General features: G+C 40.4%; 1 protein-coding gene across 3 annotated transcripts in view; it reads left to right on the top strand.

Annotated features, from left to right (window-relative positions):
* The window catches only part of ABCC2 (ATP binding cassette subfamily C member 2), a 94,468-nt gene that overhangs the window by 21,579 nt on the left and 55,771 nt on the right, over positions 1-17,118 (top strand). For all 3 annotated transcript variants that reach the window (XM_081548844.1, XM_081548855.1, XM_081548849.1), the window contains 2 exons: positions 2,437-2,841; positions 4,997-5,170. In XM_081548844.1, coding sequence (XP_081404970.1) covers positions 2,809-2,841; positions 4,997-5,170 — 207 coding nt within the window. In that variant the 5' untranslated portion in view covers positions 2,437-2,808. Of the gene's footprint in view, positions 1-2,436; positions 2,842-4,996; positions 5,171-17,118 lie in introns of those variants that run through there.

Below are 17,118 nucleotides of genomic sequence, written 5' to 3'. Positions count from 1 at the left end.
ATCTTCTGCCGTCTTGGACCTGATCAGTTCTAACCAGTTTATGTTCGACTGTGTCATTCTTGAAGGGTTGTACCCTGCCCCCTTCTCTCCTGTTTCACTCTTTCTTGAGCTCCTCTAGATTATACTCTGTCAGCCCCACAAAAGACCTAGAAAGGTCTGTTAGAAAACAGACTGATTTATCCTCAATCCCCTTTATGTAGACTTCTCTTCCCTGCTGCATTTCAGCAGAGATGAAAGCTGCTGTGGCTCTCTTCTCTCTTATAAAGGTCTTGTTTCTGAGGTTTTGTTAGCAAACTTTTCATTGAAGAGTCAAATAGTAAATATTTGGAGCTTTGTGACCCAAGAGGCAAAATTGAGCAGTCCTTTTTTTTTTTTTCTTTTTTTCTTTTATTTGGCTGTGCTGGGTCTTAGTTGCAGGACACAGGATCTTTGTTGCTGCATGAGGGAATCTTGTAGCTTTGGCATGAGAACTCTCAGTTGTGGCAAGTAGGATCAATCTAGTTCCCTGACTGGGGATAGAACCCAGGTCCCCTGCACTGGGAGCAGAGTCTTAATCACTGGGCCACCAAGGAAATCCCCTTTCTTATTGAAAGGCTGCTCATATTGAATAGACTTTTTCACATTTTATAATTAAAAATATAAAATCAATCTCAGCTCCAGGGCCAGACAAAAATATAGGGGTCAGATTGATTTGTCCCATGGGTGAAAGCAATCTCTTGTTTGGTTCACGTAGATTTCTTTGTATCCTCACTGGTGAGTTTTTAAAAATTCTATATAATGATGTCATCTTTCCAGCTTGTTTCTGTTAGTATGGTCAGAGGGCTGTGCCAAAAACCACTATGCTAATGTCATGCCTTTATCTGATCCTGGATCTGATCTCATTCCAAGACCTAAATCATTTTCTGCTGTTATAGACACATAGAAAAGTGTAGAAGTTCATCTCACAGCTATCTTCTCAGAAGATAACTAAAGGACTTTGAATAAAATGTATACATTGTTCAGGTGTTACTAATCCAGAACATATCCACTGGTACTAGTGGTAAATATTTTTATCATTTGTGAATTTGAATAACCAAATTATATTTAACCTTAGGCCAGTCATTAAAATATAGTATAAATTATACACATACATATGTGTACATTAAAGTAGACATTATTCTTTTGTTAGTCTCTGTTGATAGTCTATATATAACCACAGAACAAAGGGCTTTCTTGTGTTGACAGCCAAAATGGTTCCACTTAATCCTCCCAATGATGGTGTTTGCACTGTAATATGTTGAGAAGCATGTCTGGCTGCTGTTATTGTAGAATGTCCTAATTTGCCTTACTAGGGGAAGTGGGTAATGGGGAATGTCCAAGGAGTTTCAGTCTAGGAACACTTAGAAATAGTTCAGTTCAGTTGCTCAGTCATGTCCAACTCTTTGCGACCCCATGGACTACAGCATTCCAGGCCTCCCTGTCCATCACCAACTCCCAGAGTTTACCCTAACTCATGTCTATTGAGTTGGTGATGCCGTCCAGCCATCTCATCCTCTGTCGTCCCTTTCTCCTCCTGCCTTCAATCTTTCCCACCATCAGGGTCTTTTCAAATGAGTCAGCTCTTCACATGAGGTGGCCAAAGTATTGGAATTTCAGCTTCAGCATAGAAATGATTAAGATGGTAAATTTTGCATTACACATTTTTTCAGTTCAGTTCAGTCGCTCAGTCGTGTCCGACTCTTTGCACGTTTTTTATCACAACACAAAAAAATTTGCTTTAAAAATATTATTACATAAATAATTCCTGATAATTATGCAAACATCAGAAAATACAAGCAAAAAGGAAAATAAAATCACCCACAACATTTTATTGCATTGATGTATAAACCATATGTAGATTCACATTTGGATTTGATATTTTATAACCTGACTTTTCAAGCAAAGTTTACACTATTTTTAGTTTAGTTTTGTTTTTTTTCCTGGCTGTGTTAGGTCTTAGTAGCTGCGCATGGGCTATCTCTAGTTGCAGTGAGCAGGGGCTGTTCTTCCTTGTGGTGGGTGGGTGGGCTTCTCATTGTGGTGGCTTCTTTGTGGAGCATGGACTCTAGGCATGTGGGCTTCAGTAGCTGCAGTGCACAGGCTCAGTAGTTGCAGCTCCCAGGCTCTGGAACTTGAGCTCAGTAGTTGTGGCACCTGGGTTCAGTTGCTCTGGAGAATGTGGGATCTTCCTGGACCAGGGATCAAACTGATATCCCCTACATTGCAAGGTGACTGTTAACCATGGACCACCAGGGAAGCCCTTACACTATTTTTAACCATGTTTTAAGTTCTATGTTCTTAATTGAAAATGCAGAGAAGTAGGATATTTCCTACTTCTGTAAACTCTAAGACCTCAAGGCAGAAGTACAATGGCACATTTAGGGGTACATGCCTTTCCATTGATGCTTCTCTTTTTAGGTCATGTATCCTCAGGAGAAAGAAAGTCTCCTCCACTCCTGATTTGTCAGCCAGCTCTACTGACATCTTTCAGTGGTCCCTTTTAAGTATAAGCTCATCTACAGAGGCTTCTGGTACTTTGGGAACAGGTGTGTCTACCTGTCCCTGGGGCTCTTCAGTCACATGTCTATCCACTGGGGTGACGTAAATACACATCTGAGCAAGGTTAACGATTAAATTGTTGAGTTAAAAGGTCAGAAGACTGCGTTTGTTGGAACATCAGAATAGGAGATAAAGTCTTGAAACTGGCCTTCTACCTTCTCTGAGGAAAAGAGTAAATAAGAAACAGCACAGTCATACGAGACTCTTCATCCCAGAAGTGATCCAGGAATCATGCTGGATACTTTCTGCAACTCGACTTTTTGGGTAAGAAATCACACTTACTCTCACGGACTCTTCTCAACTCAGAATAAGTAGTAGGTTAGCCTAAAGTGACCACTAATAAGAACTAGAAAAGTTAGATATGCAGTTTGTCTAAAGCTCAGGGGTTTTTTGTTTGTTTGTTTAAAGAGAAGTCATAATATCTCCAGAGGATATTCTATGTGGGAGAGATGCTATATTTATTTTTCTAAGATACGTTTATCGCATCCCAGACTCTTTTCTCAGAATAGGTAGCTGCAAAATTGCCTTCTCTAAAGAGAAATATGGAAAAAGCTTCCAATTTCATTAATCTTAGGAGGAATTGTTTGTGGAGTAGGAGGAAGAAGAGATGATCTATGTTTGAGCTTTGTTGAGAAACGTTGATGTTGAAATGATACTGATATGTTCTAAAGGAACTGGCAATTAGTGAGATGGACTAGAAGTTGAGGCTAGGGATGCAAATTTGGGCATGAAGAGCACTGAGACAATTTTTGAACCATTAGAGCAGAGAATTCAAGACCGGGTGAGCAACAGTACCACATGGTTTAGTGAAACAGAAATTTAGGGATTTTGAGAAAGTCTGGTTGGCAGACTCCTAGTATCAGAATCAACTGGAGTGCTTGTTAAATTAGCTTAACCATCTTAGTAATTCTTTCGAATTCTAAAGTTAGATAATTTTACAAGGAGAGCAGGAATGAGATAGCAGAGCATGTGGACAGCACTTCCCATCCTAGAAAGAAACTGGGCCCCAAGGTGCTTGAGGCCCAGATGTGGATGATGCTGAAAGCTCAGCTTCTGTCCACCAGTGCCAAATTGAATCTCAGGGACAGAGTTTTGGGTGAAGTGGAAAAGAATAGCTTTATTTTGTTGCCAGGCAAAGGGGGCCAGAGTGGGCTCTTGCCCTCCTAAACCACGCATCCCACCTTGTGGAAGATAGTGAAAAGTTTTATAGTAATTGTTCAAAGAGAATGTGACCAGCTCCTGGACATTCTCCTGATGGGTTGGTGGTGAGGAAAGTAGAAAACAGCATGTCTCCAGCTGGCCTGGGGTTTGTGTGCTTGTGGGCAGCATGCTATCTTTAATCATTAACTTCTCCCACCTGGAGGGGGTTTCAATATCTGAAAAATAGCTCAAAGATATTGTTGTGTGTATCTGTTGATGGGGAAGCAAGGACCTTGCCCCAAGGCTGCGCTTGACCAGTTTGTTTTCCCTCTTACCTCGCATCCCCTCCCTTCCCTAATTAAAAACTGCTTGAATCTGCCCATTGGAACTCAAGTTTCTGGAGGCTGAATGAAGGCTGTTTCCCATAAGGCTTTCTGTCCAGGAACCCCATCGGGCCCTGCACAGTATCATGTACACCACAGGAAAGGGGGGCTTACCATGCCCCAGGATTGCACCAAGTCATCTCAAGAGAATTCTGAGAATCATTTGACAGATCATCTTGGTCAGAGAACCTTAATCTTTAAAGAGTGTGTAAACAGCTGTACAAAACAAAAAATGTTTGCAAGAAGAGAAAGATCTATCCTCACATGACAGATACAAGAACTGGTGCCCCCACCTTCACCACACAAGATATTTCTGTTTATTGCAGGATGCAAAGTCTAGTAGGAAACTTCCTTGGAATAAGCCTTCCCTCCAATGTGCCTCTGCTGCTCCTTAGCCTAAGGCCCCTTCAGGTTCCAACTTAAGCCCTTGGGGCCATAGGAGGTTAATTGCCCTAGTGTAACTAAGCACTCTGCTGCATGCAAGTTTGGTGTTTTCCTGTGAGTTTTATTCTAAAAACTAGAATAAGTTTTTATATCCTAGGATTATTCTCCTCTTTGGATTGTGGAATGGTTCCCCTTCTTCCCACAACTTGGCAGATGTAGTGAAATTAAATTTGTATAGCTGGTGGAAAAATTCACTTAGAATCGAGAAAGAAAAGTTTTTAGAGGTTTGCATCGTTTGGTCAGAAAAGTCACCAAATGGCATTAAATGGTGATGTTTAGATCAATGGAGCTGGATAGGGAAATACAGCTAGTTGAAGAGTCAGGCTAAAAGGGGATATAGAACTGAGTTAGAACTGTTTGGAAGTGAGGGTAGGGGTGGTAGTGGGCTGGGGGTTGGTATTCTCTCTTCAAAAATGCATATATCCAAGAGTCATTCCATTTTGATCCCCCAGAATTCCTCGTTGCTGGATAGCCCGGAGGTGGACCTGCCACTTTGTTTTGAGCAGACTGTTCTGGTGTGGATTCCCTTGGGCTTCCTTTGGCTCCTGGCCCCTTGGCAGCTTCTCCATGTGTATAGATCCAGGACCAAGAAATCTTCTATAACCAAACGCTACCTTGCCAAGCAGGTAAGGGAACTCCATTATTTTCAAACGAATTTTGTAGTGTGCAATAGAACACAGCTCTTGGTGGTTCAAGCCTCTTCTTCCCTGTCTGTGCCAGTTTTCCCAGGTTCTGCTGTCTCAGGTAGGGCCATGCTCTGCAGGCCCCTGCTTCCACCTGCCCTGTGCCTCACTGGCCCCCTGCCATATTCCCTAGTTAAGAGTACTTTGATTTCTGTGTAAGAATGACTCTGCAGTCTTACGGATATTGGACTCCAGAAACACCAATGATGAGTAATCAGTCAGTTGAAGAGCTGTCCTTTCAGCATTTGAGAAGCAAACACTGTGTGCATGCTCAGCTGTGTCCAATTCTTTGTGACTCCACGGACTGTAGCCCGCCAGGCTCCTCTGTCCATGGAATTTTCCAGGCAAGATCACCGGAGGGGGTTACCATTTCCTCCTCCAGGTGATTTTCCCGACCCAGGGATTGAACCCACATCTCTAGTGTCTTCTGCATTGGCAGGCGGAGTCTTTACCACTAGCGCCACCTGGGAAGTGCATGTATGTATCTTCAAGCTGTTCTAATTAATCAGGAGACTATGATTCAGTTGGCATCTACCATGAGGTAAAAATGAACTACCAAAAGTGTCTCTGCACCACTCCAGCAATCCAAACATCATTCTTCTCCCCAGACTTGGATCTGAAATAGGTCTTCCATTCCCCCCACAGTCAACCCTGGGTCTGGATGGTCGGTCACCGTGAAGGGAGAAAGGGTGTGTGCTCACTGTGACCTGCCTGAGTAGGGAAATAATGGAAAGGACAGGGGCTGCAGGAGAAAGCCCAGGAGGAATGAAGGTAGGTGCCTCTTAGCCGGCTGCACTGATTAATGCAGAGAAGATCTTGTGGGAACTGAGAGATCTTCAATTGAGCTTGTAAAGCTACCTCTTAGTAACTATCACCTGCTGCTTTTCACTAGGGTTTTTTCTATCTTGTCCTGATTATTAAATAGGATTTTAGACAGACAAATTAGATTTGGTGTTCTATGAGCATACAGATCAATGAACCAGGTTGTTGCAGTCTAAAAAGAAGGCAGGAAGAAATTTGTCCAGAGGAAGTTGAATTTGCACGGACACTCTGAGGTAGTGGCGGGCCTTGTCTACTCTGGATAGAAGAACAGCCTGTGAGGGCTTGGAGCAGGGCCACTGTCTCTCTTGTAGAGCTGAGTGCCTGGCACAGGGCCGAGCACTTGGCATGGCATTTGCTGAACGCTGGTATAAATCCATTCTAGGAACAGGAATGGGATCAAGAGTGGGTCACTCTGAACGTCAAACATCATGCTTCAGTACCTTGGGGATGAGACAGAGCTTCTGGCTAGTCAGTCAAGTTAGAGAGCTTCTATCATTTTCTGGAGCTTCTAGCAAATGTTGAATAATCAGTAAATCAGTATCGCATTTCTTATCATAGCTATTAACTTTAAAAAACTTTATTGAGAAATAACGCACATATCTTATTAATACAATTTTACCCATTTAAATACAATTTTTTTTTCAGTATTTTCATGATCTGTGTAAGCCATCGCCACAGTCAGTTTTAGGACATTTTCCCTCAAAAACAAATCCTTTATTCATTAACTCATATCTCCCCATCTCCCCTACCCCTAAGCAACCAATAATCTGCTCTTTGTCTCTGCAGTTTCCCTATTCTAAACATTTCATATGAATGAAATCCTATAATATATGATCTTTTATGATTAGCTTCTTTTACTTGGCACAAGGTTTTCAAAGTTCATACATGTTGTTCAAGGCTCAACCATGATATTCCATTGTATGGCTATATCATGTTTTGTTTAACTTTCATAACACAAACCTCTAGATAAAACTGTATAGATAAAAATAAAAGCAGTGTAGTAGGTTTTTTTTTTAATTTCTGTAACTAATGATCCACTCACCCTTGCTCATAGCTTATAATTTATACTTTTTTTGTCCTCCACTCTGAGAGTGAAAGGTATAGATTAGCTTCCTGTTAAAAATTTCAAGATAACTGGTTTCTCCTCTGTAACAGTCCAAAGTATAACTCCTCAGAAAGTAAAAATTCACTTCTACTATGAGAACCTTCTTGGCTCAATCCTCAACTTGACTTCATTTCTTCACTTCCTATTCTACTTGCCTTTGGGCTGTTCCTCTCTGACTCTCTTCCTCTCTTTTTTTAAAAAAGTATTTCACTGCATTGCTTGGCATGTGGGATCCTGTTCCCTACCCAGGGATTGAGGGATGTTAGTTCCCCCACTAAGAATTGAACCCACGTCTCTTCCATTGGAAACATGGAATCTTAACCACTAGACTGCCAGGGAAGTCCCCTCTCTGACTCTTTTAAATTGTCGTTGTTGTTTGGTCATTAGTGCAGTGTTTATCTTATCTGGACTAAGTCAATTTGTTTGACTAACCTGGTGAGAGACTACCAGTTTGTTCAAAGGTGCATCCTTTGCTAAAGGGACCCTGTGCCCAGTAGGTGATTTCATGAATCGAATAAAAAATGAATGAGTCAATGAGCTCATATTAAGTCCCAGGGGAACAAAAAAGGAGTTTTGTTCTAGAGGTTATGAAACGGGCTGAGGTCAGATATACAGCAAAAATGGGTTTATTGTTGAGCCAGTGAGATATGGAAATCATCTTCAAGTATTTGTAGAAGTTTAACATAGGAGATTGTCTAGCTCATTCTCAAGTGTCAGTCAGCAAGATCAAGTTAAGCTGGTGTAGGTTGTTCCAAGGGAGCTAACTTTAGCTAAACATACAGAACTTTTTCTTTTTTTGTGTGGATGATTTAGCTTTTTTATCCTTTACTCTCATATAAGTTTAAAGACAGAAAATCAAAGATAAAGAAATTATTTTCCATTCAGCTGTATCAAAATTTAAGAACTTAAATTTGAGACAGCTTTATCAGTTGACTTTTCTTTGAGAGGGTTTTATATAAGTTCAGTTGTAAAAACCATTACAAAAGTGGAAGAACTTTCTAATAGTAATAACTGTCTGATAGTAGAATGGTCTGCTGGGGGATATAGTTCCTGAAAATGTTGAAACTGAAGTTATACATTTGTCTGCCAGAGAAGTGATGAAAATAGACACCCTATGTAATAATGGGTGAGAGGTTCAATCAGAGTGCTTTCGTAAAGCCCTGGGGAAAGGAAGACTGTGCAGAGGTGGTACTGGAGTGGGTTGCCATTGCCTTCTCCAGGGAAGATACTAAATATGGCCAAACCACTTTTTTAATAATACCAATGAGATTGTGTCTCCTTAGGAAGTTGAGTTCAGTAATCTCCATGTGCACTTGAAGCTCCTCCAGTGATTCAGAGATCAAGCGCAAAGCCTATTTAAGGACTTGGTAATCATTAAACAGGGCTTCTCTGGTGGCTCAGCGGTAAAGAATCTGCCTGCAATGCAAAAGATGAAGGTTCGATCCCTGGGTTGGGAAGATCCCCTGGAGAAGGAAATGGCAACTCACTCCAGTGTTCTTGCCTGGGAAATCCCATGGACACAGGAGCCTGGTGGGCTACAGTCCATGGGGTCACAGAGTCAGATACAGTTCAGCGACTGAACAACCACAGCAATAATTAAACAACCATAATGTTCCCTTGAATGGGATTAAAAAATTGTTTCTGATTATAAAAAATGCATTGCTGTAGAAAGCTTGATTATGTGATTATTGTAGAAATTTTGTTGACTCTAGGGAAATAGAGGATGAAATCATTGATAATTGTTATCACTCTGTACTTCTGTTTTTAACGTTTTGGGATGTTTCCTTTTACTCTCTTTAAAAAACTAAATTAAAAAAGAGAAATGAAAAAGACACTTCCCTCAACCCTCTAACTTCTAGTTTTATTCTCCAGAGGCTGCCATTTTAAATTATTTTGATGGTTACCTCTGTATCTGCAAATAATGTTTTCATTCTGTGTTTCTTGATCCATCAACTTCAATAAAGGTCTATTTATGTCCTCTATAACAGACAAGGAATTTATTCATTGACCCAACTCCCTAGCTTCCTTTGCCTCTCTTCCTCTTTCTCTCAGTCCTTTAATTCTATATTCCCTATTAATTCAGCCCTTTAATTATTTTCTGTTTTTCTGTAGGTTATACCTAAAAATCTGCCATCAATTTAATTTAATTGACCATGCCATGCGGCCTGCAGGAACTTAGTTTCCCAACCAGGGGTTGAATCGGGCCATGGCAGTGAAAGCCCAGAATCCTAACCACTGGCCCGCCAGGGAACTCCCCTCCCCATGCCCTTTTTTCCCCCATCAATTTTAGACTCTAGTTCTTCCTTTCTTCTTTCTTAATTGAGGCATAACATTGCATAAGTTGAAGGTGCACAATGCGTTGATACATTTATATATTACAATATGATTACCACCATATAGTTGGCTAACTAACTTCTGTCATGTCACAAAATTATCTTTTGTGTGTATGTGTGAGAGACAGATGGAGAAGGCAATGGCACCCCACTCCAGTACTCTTGCCTGGAAAATCCCATGGACAGAGGAGCCTGGTAGGCTACAGTCCATGGGGTCGCTAAGAGTCGGATGACTGAGCGACTTCGCTTTCACTTTTCCCTTTCATGCACTGGAGAAGGAAACGGTAACCCACTCCAGTATTCTTGCCTGGAGAATCCCAGGGACGGTGGAGCCTGGTGGGCTGCCGTCTATAGGGTCGCACAGAGTCGGATACGACTGAAGCGACTTAGTAGCAGTATCAGCAGCAGTGAGAGACAGAGAACATTTAAGATCTAGTCTCTTAGCAACTTTGGAGTATGTAATACAATGTTTTGACCATAATTGCCATGCTGTGTATGACAAACTTGCGGTTAGAAGATAAGTTCTGGGGATCAAATGAGATTTTTTTCAGTTTATAGTCTTTTTAAAAACTGAGGCACAATTGACATATAACATTATTAGTTTTAGGTGTACAGCATAAGCTTGAAATGATCACCACAGTAAGTCTAGTTAACATCCATCGCCATACATAGTTGCAAAATTTTTTTCTTGTAATAAGAACTTTCAGACTCTACTTTCTTAGCAACTTCAAATACGCAGTACTGTATTGTTTACCTATAGTCACCATACTGTACATTGTATTCTCCACTTGAGCCCCTTTGTGTAAGACAAGAAAATTAGTGCCTCCAAATTTCTTGGAGAACAGCCTCATATAAAATTTTCAGAAAAAAACTATAGTAAATAAAGCCTTTGGGTCCCTGCTTTCTAAAAATATTGATCTGCATATGGAATGCTAGGTTCAAACATTTTTTTTCAACTCTGAAGATGTTGCTGTGTTATTCCCCAAATCTAGTGCTACCAAGTTAGAATTCTTCTCATTCCTTGTTATCCTCTCTAGAAACTGTTATCCTCTTTATTCTTGATGTCCTGAAATTTCATGAGCGTGTTTACATGGGTCCTTTTTCATTCAATGGATTCTACACTGTTAATCTAAAGACTCATGTCTTTCTTATCTCTGGGAAATTTTTATATATTAATCTTTTCATTTTTTTCCTCCAATTTTAAAATTCCATATCTCTAGAACTTCTTTTAGATATTGGACTCTCCAAATTGATCCTCCTTCTCAACTTTTTTCTTAAAGATACTTTAAAAAATTCTTGTTTTTTGGCTGCCTTAGGTTTTTGTTGCTGTTCATGAGCTTTCTCTGGTTGCAGCAAGGAGGGGGTTATTCTCTAGTTGCAGTGTTGGGCTTCTCACTGCTGTGGCTTCTCTTGTTGCAGAGCACAGGCTCTAGGATGTCTGGGCTTCAGTAGTTGCAGTGCACGGGCTTAATTGCCCCATGGTATGTGGAATCTTCCCAGACCAGGGATCAAACCTATGTCCCTTGCATTAGCAGGCAGACTCCCAACCTCTGGACCACCAGGGAAGTCCTCAACTTCTTTTCAGAATTTCTTTTCCCCTGTGCTCTGAGAGATTTTCCTAATTTTTTTTCTTTTAATCATCCTAAAGGGCCTTTATTTTAGCAATAATGGGTTTGATTCCTAAGAATCAAATTCTTAATTCCTGAACAAGAAAAAAAAAATTTGGCCAAGCAGGGTGGCCTGTGAGTTCTTAGATCTTTGAGTAGGGATTGAACCTGTGCTCCCTGCAGTGGAAGCACGGAGTCCTGATCACTGGACCACCAGGGAAGGCCCCTGAATATACCTTTTTCTGACAGCAACATATTAATGGATGTAACATCTTCTCAAGTCTCTTACAGGACATTAATTTTAAAATAATTTAAAATTTTCTTCACTTAATTTCTGTTTTTTCCATCTCAGAATCAGTTGTTCTGTTTCATTATCTTGGCTATCTTCTTCACTAGTATTGATTTTTCTCAACTTTCAGTGGTTATTGGTGTTCTGTTTGCATTTATAAATAGAGGACTAAGTCAATGAATGTGTGGCTAGAGTAGGTTTCCTGGCAATATCTAGATCCACTTCCCCAGGTGGCCTCTTCTTAATGGGAGGACTGCCTGTGAGCTCTGAGTCCTGGATAACTGTCTGTACTCACTGGCTACCCTCAAGAGCAGGATGCTAGGCGGTACCTCTCCACCTCGGACTGCCAAGTGAAGATGTATTTACTCTGGAGCACCGTTACCCATCCTATCCTCCTCCCAGAAGGATTCAATTTCTTTAGCAAATACTTCTGTTTTAGCCAGCTTAAGAGTGCTGGTGGCAAATGTAGTAGTCTGTGGATTTGCCTGATGGTTTGGGGGTGGGTGAGAGCGTAAAGTGGCTGGTATAACTGTACCAGCTCACTACATCAACGGAGACTCACTTCTGTCCTGTTTTCCATTCTTACTCTCTGCCAGGGTGGACTAGAAAGATTTATTAGTAAGTTAAGACTCTCTCTTGTAAGTTATACCTGTTGGCTTAAGCAACACATTTTATTATCTTATAAAACAGGAAGTCCAGTGCAGCTCCTGGATTTGTTAATATAGCAATTTAACAATATCAACAGGTTGATTATTTCCACCTCTTTTTTCTGATAGCCTCAGCAAATCAAGCCAGTTATCAAGCCAGCACATGATTGCAGGATGACTAGCAGCTTTCACATATAAATGCAGTCATACAATATTTGTCCTTTTGTGTCTGGCTTCTTTCACTTAGCATTATGTTTTCAAGGGGCTTGTTCATGTTGTAGCATGTATCAGTATTTCATTCCTTTTTATGGCTATAGACTACACAGTTGTACAGATTCGACATCTTGTTTATCCATTCATCAGTTGATGGGCATTTGAGTTTTTTCCAGCTTTTGTCTATTTGAAAAATGCTGTTAGGAACATTTGTGTACCAGTTTTTAGGTGGACATAGGTTTTTCAATTTTCTTGAGTATGTATATGATTAGCAATAGAATTGCTGAATCATATGGTAAATCCACGTCTAATATCTTGAGGAACTGACAAACATTTTCAAAGTGGCTGTACCCTTTTACATTCCTGCCAGCAAAAAAAAATTTTTTGGAGCATAGTTGACTTATAATGTTCTATTAGTTTCAGGTATATAATATGGGCTCTAACACTCATCCACACCAATACTTGCTATTCATCTTTTTGATGGAGAATATCATATATCTACTATCCTAGTAGGTGTGAAGTGGTATCTCATTACAGTTTTGATTTGCATCTCTCAAGTGACTAATGATGTTGAGCATTTTTTTCATCTGCTTTTTGGCCATTTGTATACCATCTTTGGAAAAATTCATTCTTTGCATAAACCCTTTACGCATTTTTAAATTGGGTTATTTGTATCTTTTGCTGTTGTAAAGAGTTCTTTACATATTCTGGATCTATGTATCACTTTGATCAGCAAGGGAAACCTTTTTCAGAAGCCCCCACAAGCTGCCCCTCAACTTCTCTTTGGCCAGAATTGTGTCACATGTCTGTGGCAAAAGCAGTCCCAAGCCAGAGGAACAGGATCACCAGGATTGGTTTTAATTCACTTCATAGGGTTGGAGATAGGTGCAGTTTCTACCCAAGCCTATGACTGAGTTGAATAGGGTACATATTTTACAAAGTGGAGGTTCTGTTAGGAAGAAAATGGCTTTGAGGAGGCAACTCTACCAGTCAGGGTCCTCACAGGAGGCAGATGGCTGAGGGAAAGTAAAATGGTGAGAGGAGGTTGTATTTACAAAGACCTGGAGCTTAGCAGTGAGCTGTTACCACTCCGGGCTCTAAGGGACAACGGTGGAGAGTGAATCTGGTGGGGCAGACAGAAGACAAAAGCATAGCAACCAGTGATGTCTATCTCAGGGCCTCCTTTCACTGCTTATTCTTGTGTATATTTTATTTTATTTTATTATTATTTTTTTTATAAATTTATTTATTTTAGTTGGGGGCTAATTACTTTACAATATTGTAATAGTTTTTGCCATACATTGACATGAATCAGCCATGGGTTTACATGTGTTCCCCCTCCTGGACCCCCCACCCACCTCCCTCCCCATCCCATCCCTCTGGGTCATCCCATTGCCCCGGCCCTGAGCATTTGTCTCATGCATCGAACATGGAATGGTGTTCTGTTTCACATATGATAATATACATGTTTCAATGCTATTCTCCCAGAACGCCCCACCCTCACCTTCTCCCTCAGAGTCCATAAGATTGTTCTATGCATCTGTGTCTCTTATTCTGTCTTGCATATAGGGTTATCGTTACCATCTTTCAAATTCCATATATATGCATTAGTATACTGTATTGGTGTTTTTCTTTCTGGCTTACTTCACTCTGTATAATGGGCTCCAGTTTCATCCATCTCAGTAGAATCGATTCAAATGTATTTTTTTGTAATAGCTGAGTAATATTCCATTGTGTATATGTACCACAGCTTCCTTATCCATTCGTCTGCCGATGGACATCTAGGTTGCTTCCATGTCCTGGCTATTGTAAACAGTGCTGCGATGAACATTGGGGTACACGCGTCTCTTTCAATTCTGGTTTCCTCGGTGTGTATGCCCAGCAGTGGGATTGCTGGGTCATATGGCAGTTCTATTCCCAGTTTTTTAAGGAATCTCCACACTGTTCTCCATAGTGGCTGTACTAGTTTGCATTCCCACCAACAGTGTAAAAGGGTTCCCTTTTCTCCACACCCTCTCCAGCATTTATTGCTTGTAGACTTTTGGATAGCAGCCATTCTGACTGGTGTGAAATGATACCTCATTGTGGTTTTGATTTGCATTTCTCTAATAATGAGTGATGTTGAGCATCTTTTCATATGTTTGTTAGCCATCTGTATGTCTTCTTTGGAGAAATGTCTGTTTAGTTCTTTGGCCCATTTTTTGATTGGGTCGTTTATTTTTCTGGAATTCAGCTGCAGAAGTTGCTTGTATATTTTTGAGATTAATTGTTTGTCTGTTGCTTCGTTTGCTATTATTTTCTCCCATTCTGAAGGCTGTCTTTTCACCTTGCTTATAGTTTCCTTTGTTGTGCAAAAGCTTTTAATTTTAATTAGGTCCCATTTGTTTATTTTTGCTTTTATTTCCAATATTCTGGGAGGTGGGTCATGGAGGATCCTGCTGTGATTTATGTCGGAGAGCGTTTTGCCTATGTTCTCCTCTAGGAGTTTTATAGTTTCTGGTCTTACGTTTAGATCTTTAATCCATTTTGAGTTTATTTAGACCACAGTTTTCTCTGCTCTTTTACCTGATGCTATTGACACGTTTGCATTTTGTTTTCTAAAACTACCTGGATTACCAAGCTCACTCACCCTCTTCCATTCATAATCTCAGTACTACTATGGATTTATTTCTTGGGTATTTCTTTACCATCATTTCAATGGGATAGGAAAGGCTTTGAAACAAGTATACTAAACCTGATATTTTTTTAAGTGCTGTTTATTGTAGTAAAATTCACTTAATATAAAACATACTATTTTAACCATAGTTAACTGTACAGTGGTACTAAGTGCAACTCTTACCATCATCCATCTCCAACATTTTTCACTTTCCTAAACGGAGACTGTGTCTCCACTAAACACTAAGTTCCCATTCCCTCTCCTCATACTCCCTCCTGCCCCTGGCATATACCAGTGTATTGGGTTGGCCAAATACTTTCTGACTCTATGAATCTGACTATTCTAGGTACCTCGTATAAGTGGAATCAAACAGTATTTGTCTGCACCTACTGTATATTGAAATGTATCTTTATAAACCTGATATCTTGAACTGGAAATTCCTATCTTTTTCTGTGCATACTTAAAAAACATAATTGAATTCATTGAATGCAATGTATGGTCTACTTTTTTTGCACCTGAGTGTTAAATCCCTTCAGTCGTGTCTGACTCCTTTGCAACCCCATGGACTATAGCTTGCCAGGCTCCTCTGTCCATGGAATTCTCCAAGCCAGAATACTGGGGTGGGTTGCCATTTCCTTCTCTAGGGGAATCTTCCCAACCCAGGGATTGAATCCAGGTCTCCTATATTGAGACATATTCTTCACTGAAAACATTGCCTAGTGTTATCAACATTATTCTTAAAACATAATTTTTCAACATAGTTTTGATAACTAAAAAATAGCTTATCACATGAGTATACCATAACTTATTTTAATAACTCTTTGTAGTAGTGGCTTCTCTCAACTGTAAAAAAGAAATAATAATCACAAGCCTCAGTTAAGTAGGTAGAAAACCAGAAGAGGGAGTTCTCACCTACTATAACTATAGCAGAGCCCAACAAGGAAGAAGAAAGCCTCTTCTTTGTAGGCAAGGACTCGGCCAAAGGAAAACCATGGCCTCCTTGTTTACTGTAGCCCTTTTCCTTTTCCTCTTTATGAAAGTGTTCTCCTTCCCACGTCAGAGGGGCGCTTGCATGTGGCTTGCTATGGTTTCAGACCCCAAAATGCAATCCTCTGTTAAATAAATTGATTTTTGCTGGAGAATTATCTGGCACTTCTTTCAGATCAATACAACAAACCCCTCCATCACTGGTTTGGGTTATTTTAGGTTTTATAAATTCTTCGCTATCAAGAAAGAGACTCCAGTTAATGTTCTTGCGCTTAAATATTTGCCTGCAATTCAGATTATTTCCTCAGAATAGATTCCCAGAAGTAGAACTACTATATCAAAGTATATAAGCAACTTAAAACTTTTGAAACATAATGGAAAATTTTTTTAATTTAGGAAGGTTTTTTATCACCTTCATTCTTTTATCTTTGGCTGTGTTGGATCTTTGTTACTGTGTGGGCTTTTCTCTAGTTGCAGAGAGCTGGGCTACTCTCCACTTGTGCATGGGCCTCTCATGGCAGTGGCTTCTCTTGCTGTGGAGCATGGGCTCTAGGGTGAGCAGACTTCAGTAGTTGTAGCACATGGGCTCAGTAGTTACAGTTCCCAAACTGTAGAGCACAGACTCAATAGTTGTGGTGCACAGACTTTGTTCCATGGCAAGTGGGATCTTCCTGGATCAGGGCTCTAACCCATGTCTCCTGCATTGGAAAGTGGATTCTTTACTACTGAGGCAACAGGGAAGCCCCTGCTTCTTTCTTTTTAATGATCATTTGAGATGCTCTTATTTGGATATATCATAATTCACATCCTCTGCTTGATAGAAATCCAAGCAATTTCTAACCATCTGCCATCAAAAGCAATGCTGCAATGAGTGTGTCTATAGGATAAATTCCTAGAAATCAAATTACTGGGTTAACAGTACGTGGACTTAAAAAAAGTATGTGGACTCAGCTGCTTTGTAGAAATTTTTTGTTGTTGTTGTGTTGAGTCTTCGTTACTGTGTGTGGGCTTTCCCTAGTTGTGGAGAGCAAGGGCTATTCTCTAGTTGTGGTGCGTGGGCTTCTCATTGTGGTGGCTTCTCTTGTTGCAAGGCATGGGCTCTAGGCACTTAGGCTCAGGTGTTGCAGCTCTCGGGAAATAGAGCGTGGGCTCAGAAGTTGTGACCTAGTTGCTCCCTGGCATGTGGAATCTTCCCAGACCATGGATCAAACCCATGTTCCCTGCATTTTTAT

Source organism: Giraffa tippelskirchi, chromosome 2 (genome assembly GCF_054371585.1).
Source record: "Giraffa tippelskirchi isolate mGirTip1 chromosome 2, T2T-mGirTip1v1.2.pri, whole genome shotgun sequence".
Classification (NCBI taxonomy): Eukaryota; Metazoa; Chordata; class Mammalia; order Artiodactyla; family Giraffidae; genus Giraffa; species Giraffa tippelskirchi.
This window is presented reverse-complemented; position numbering and strand designations above follow the sequence as displayed.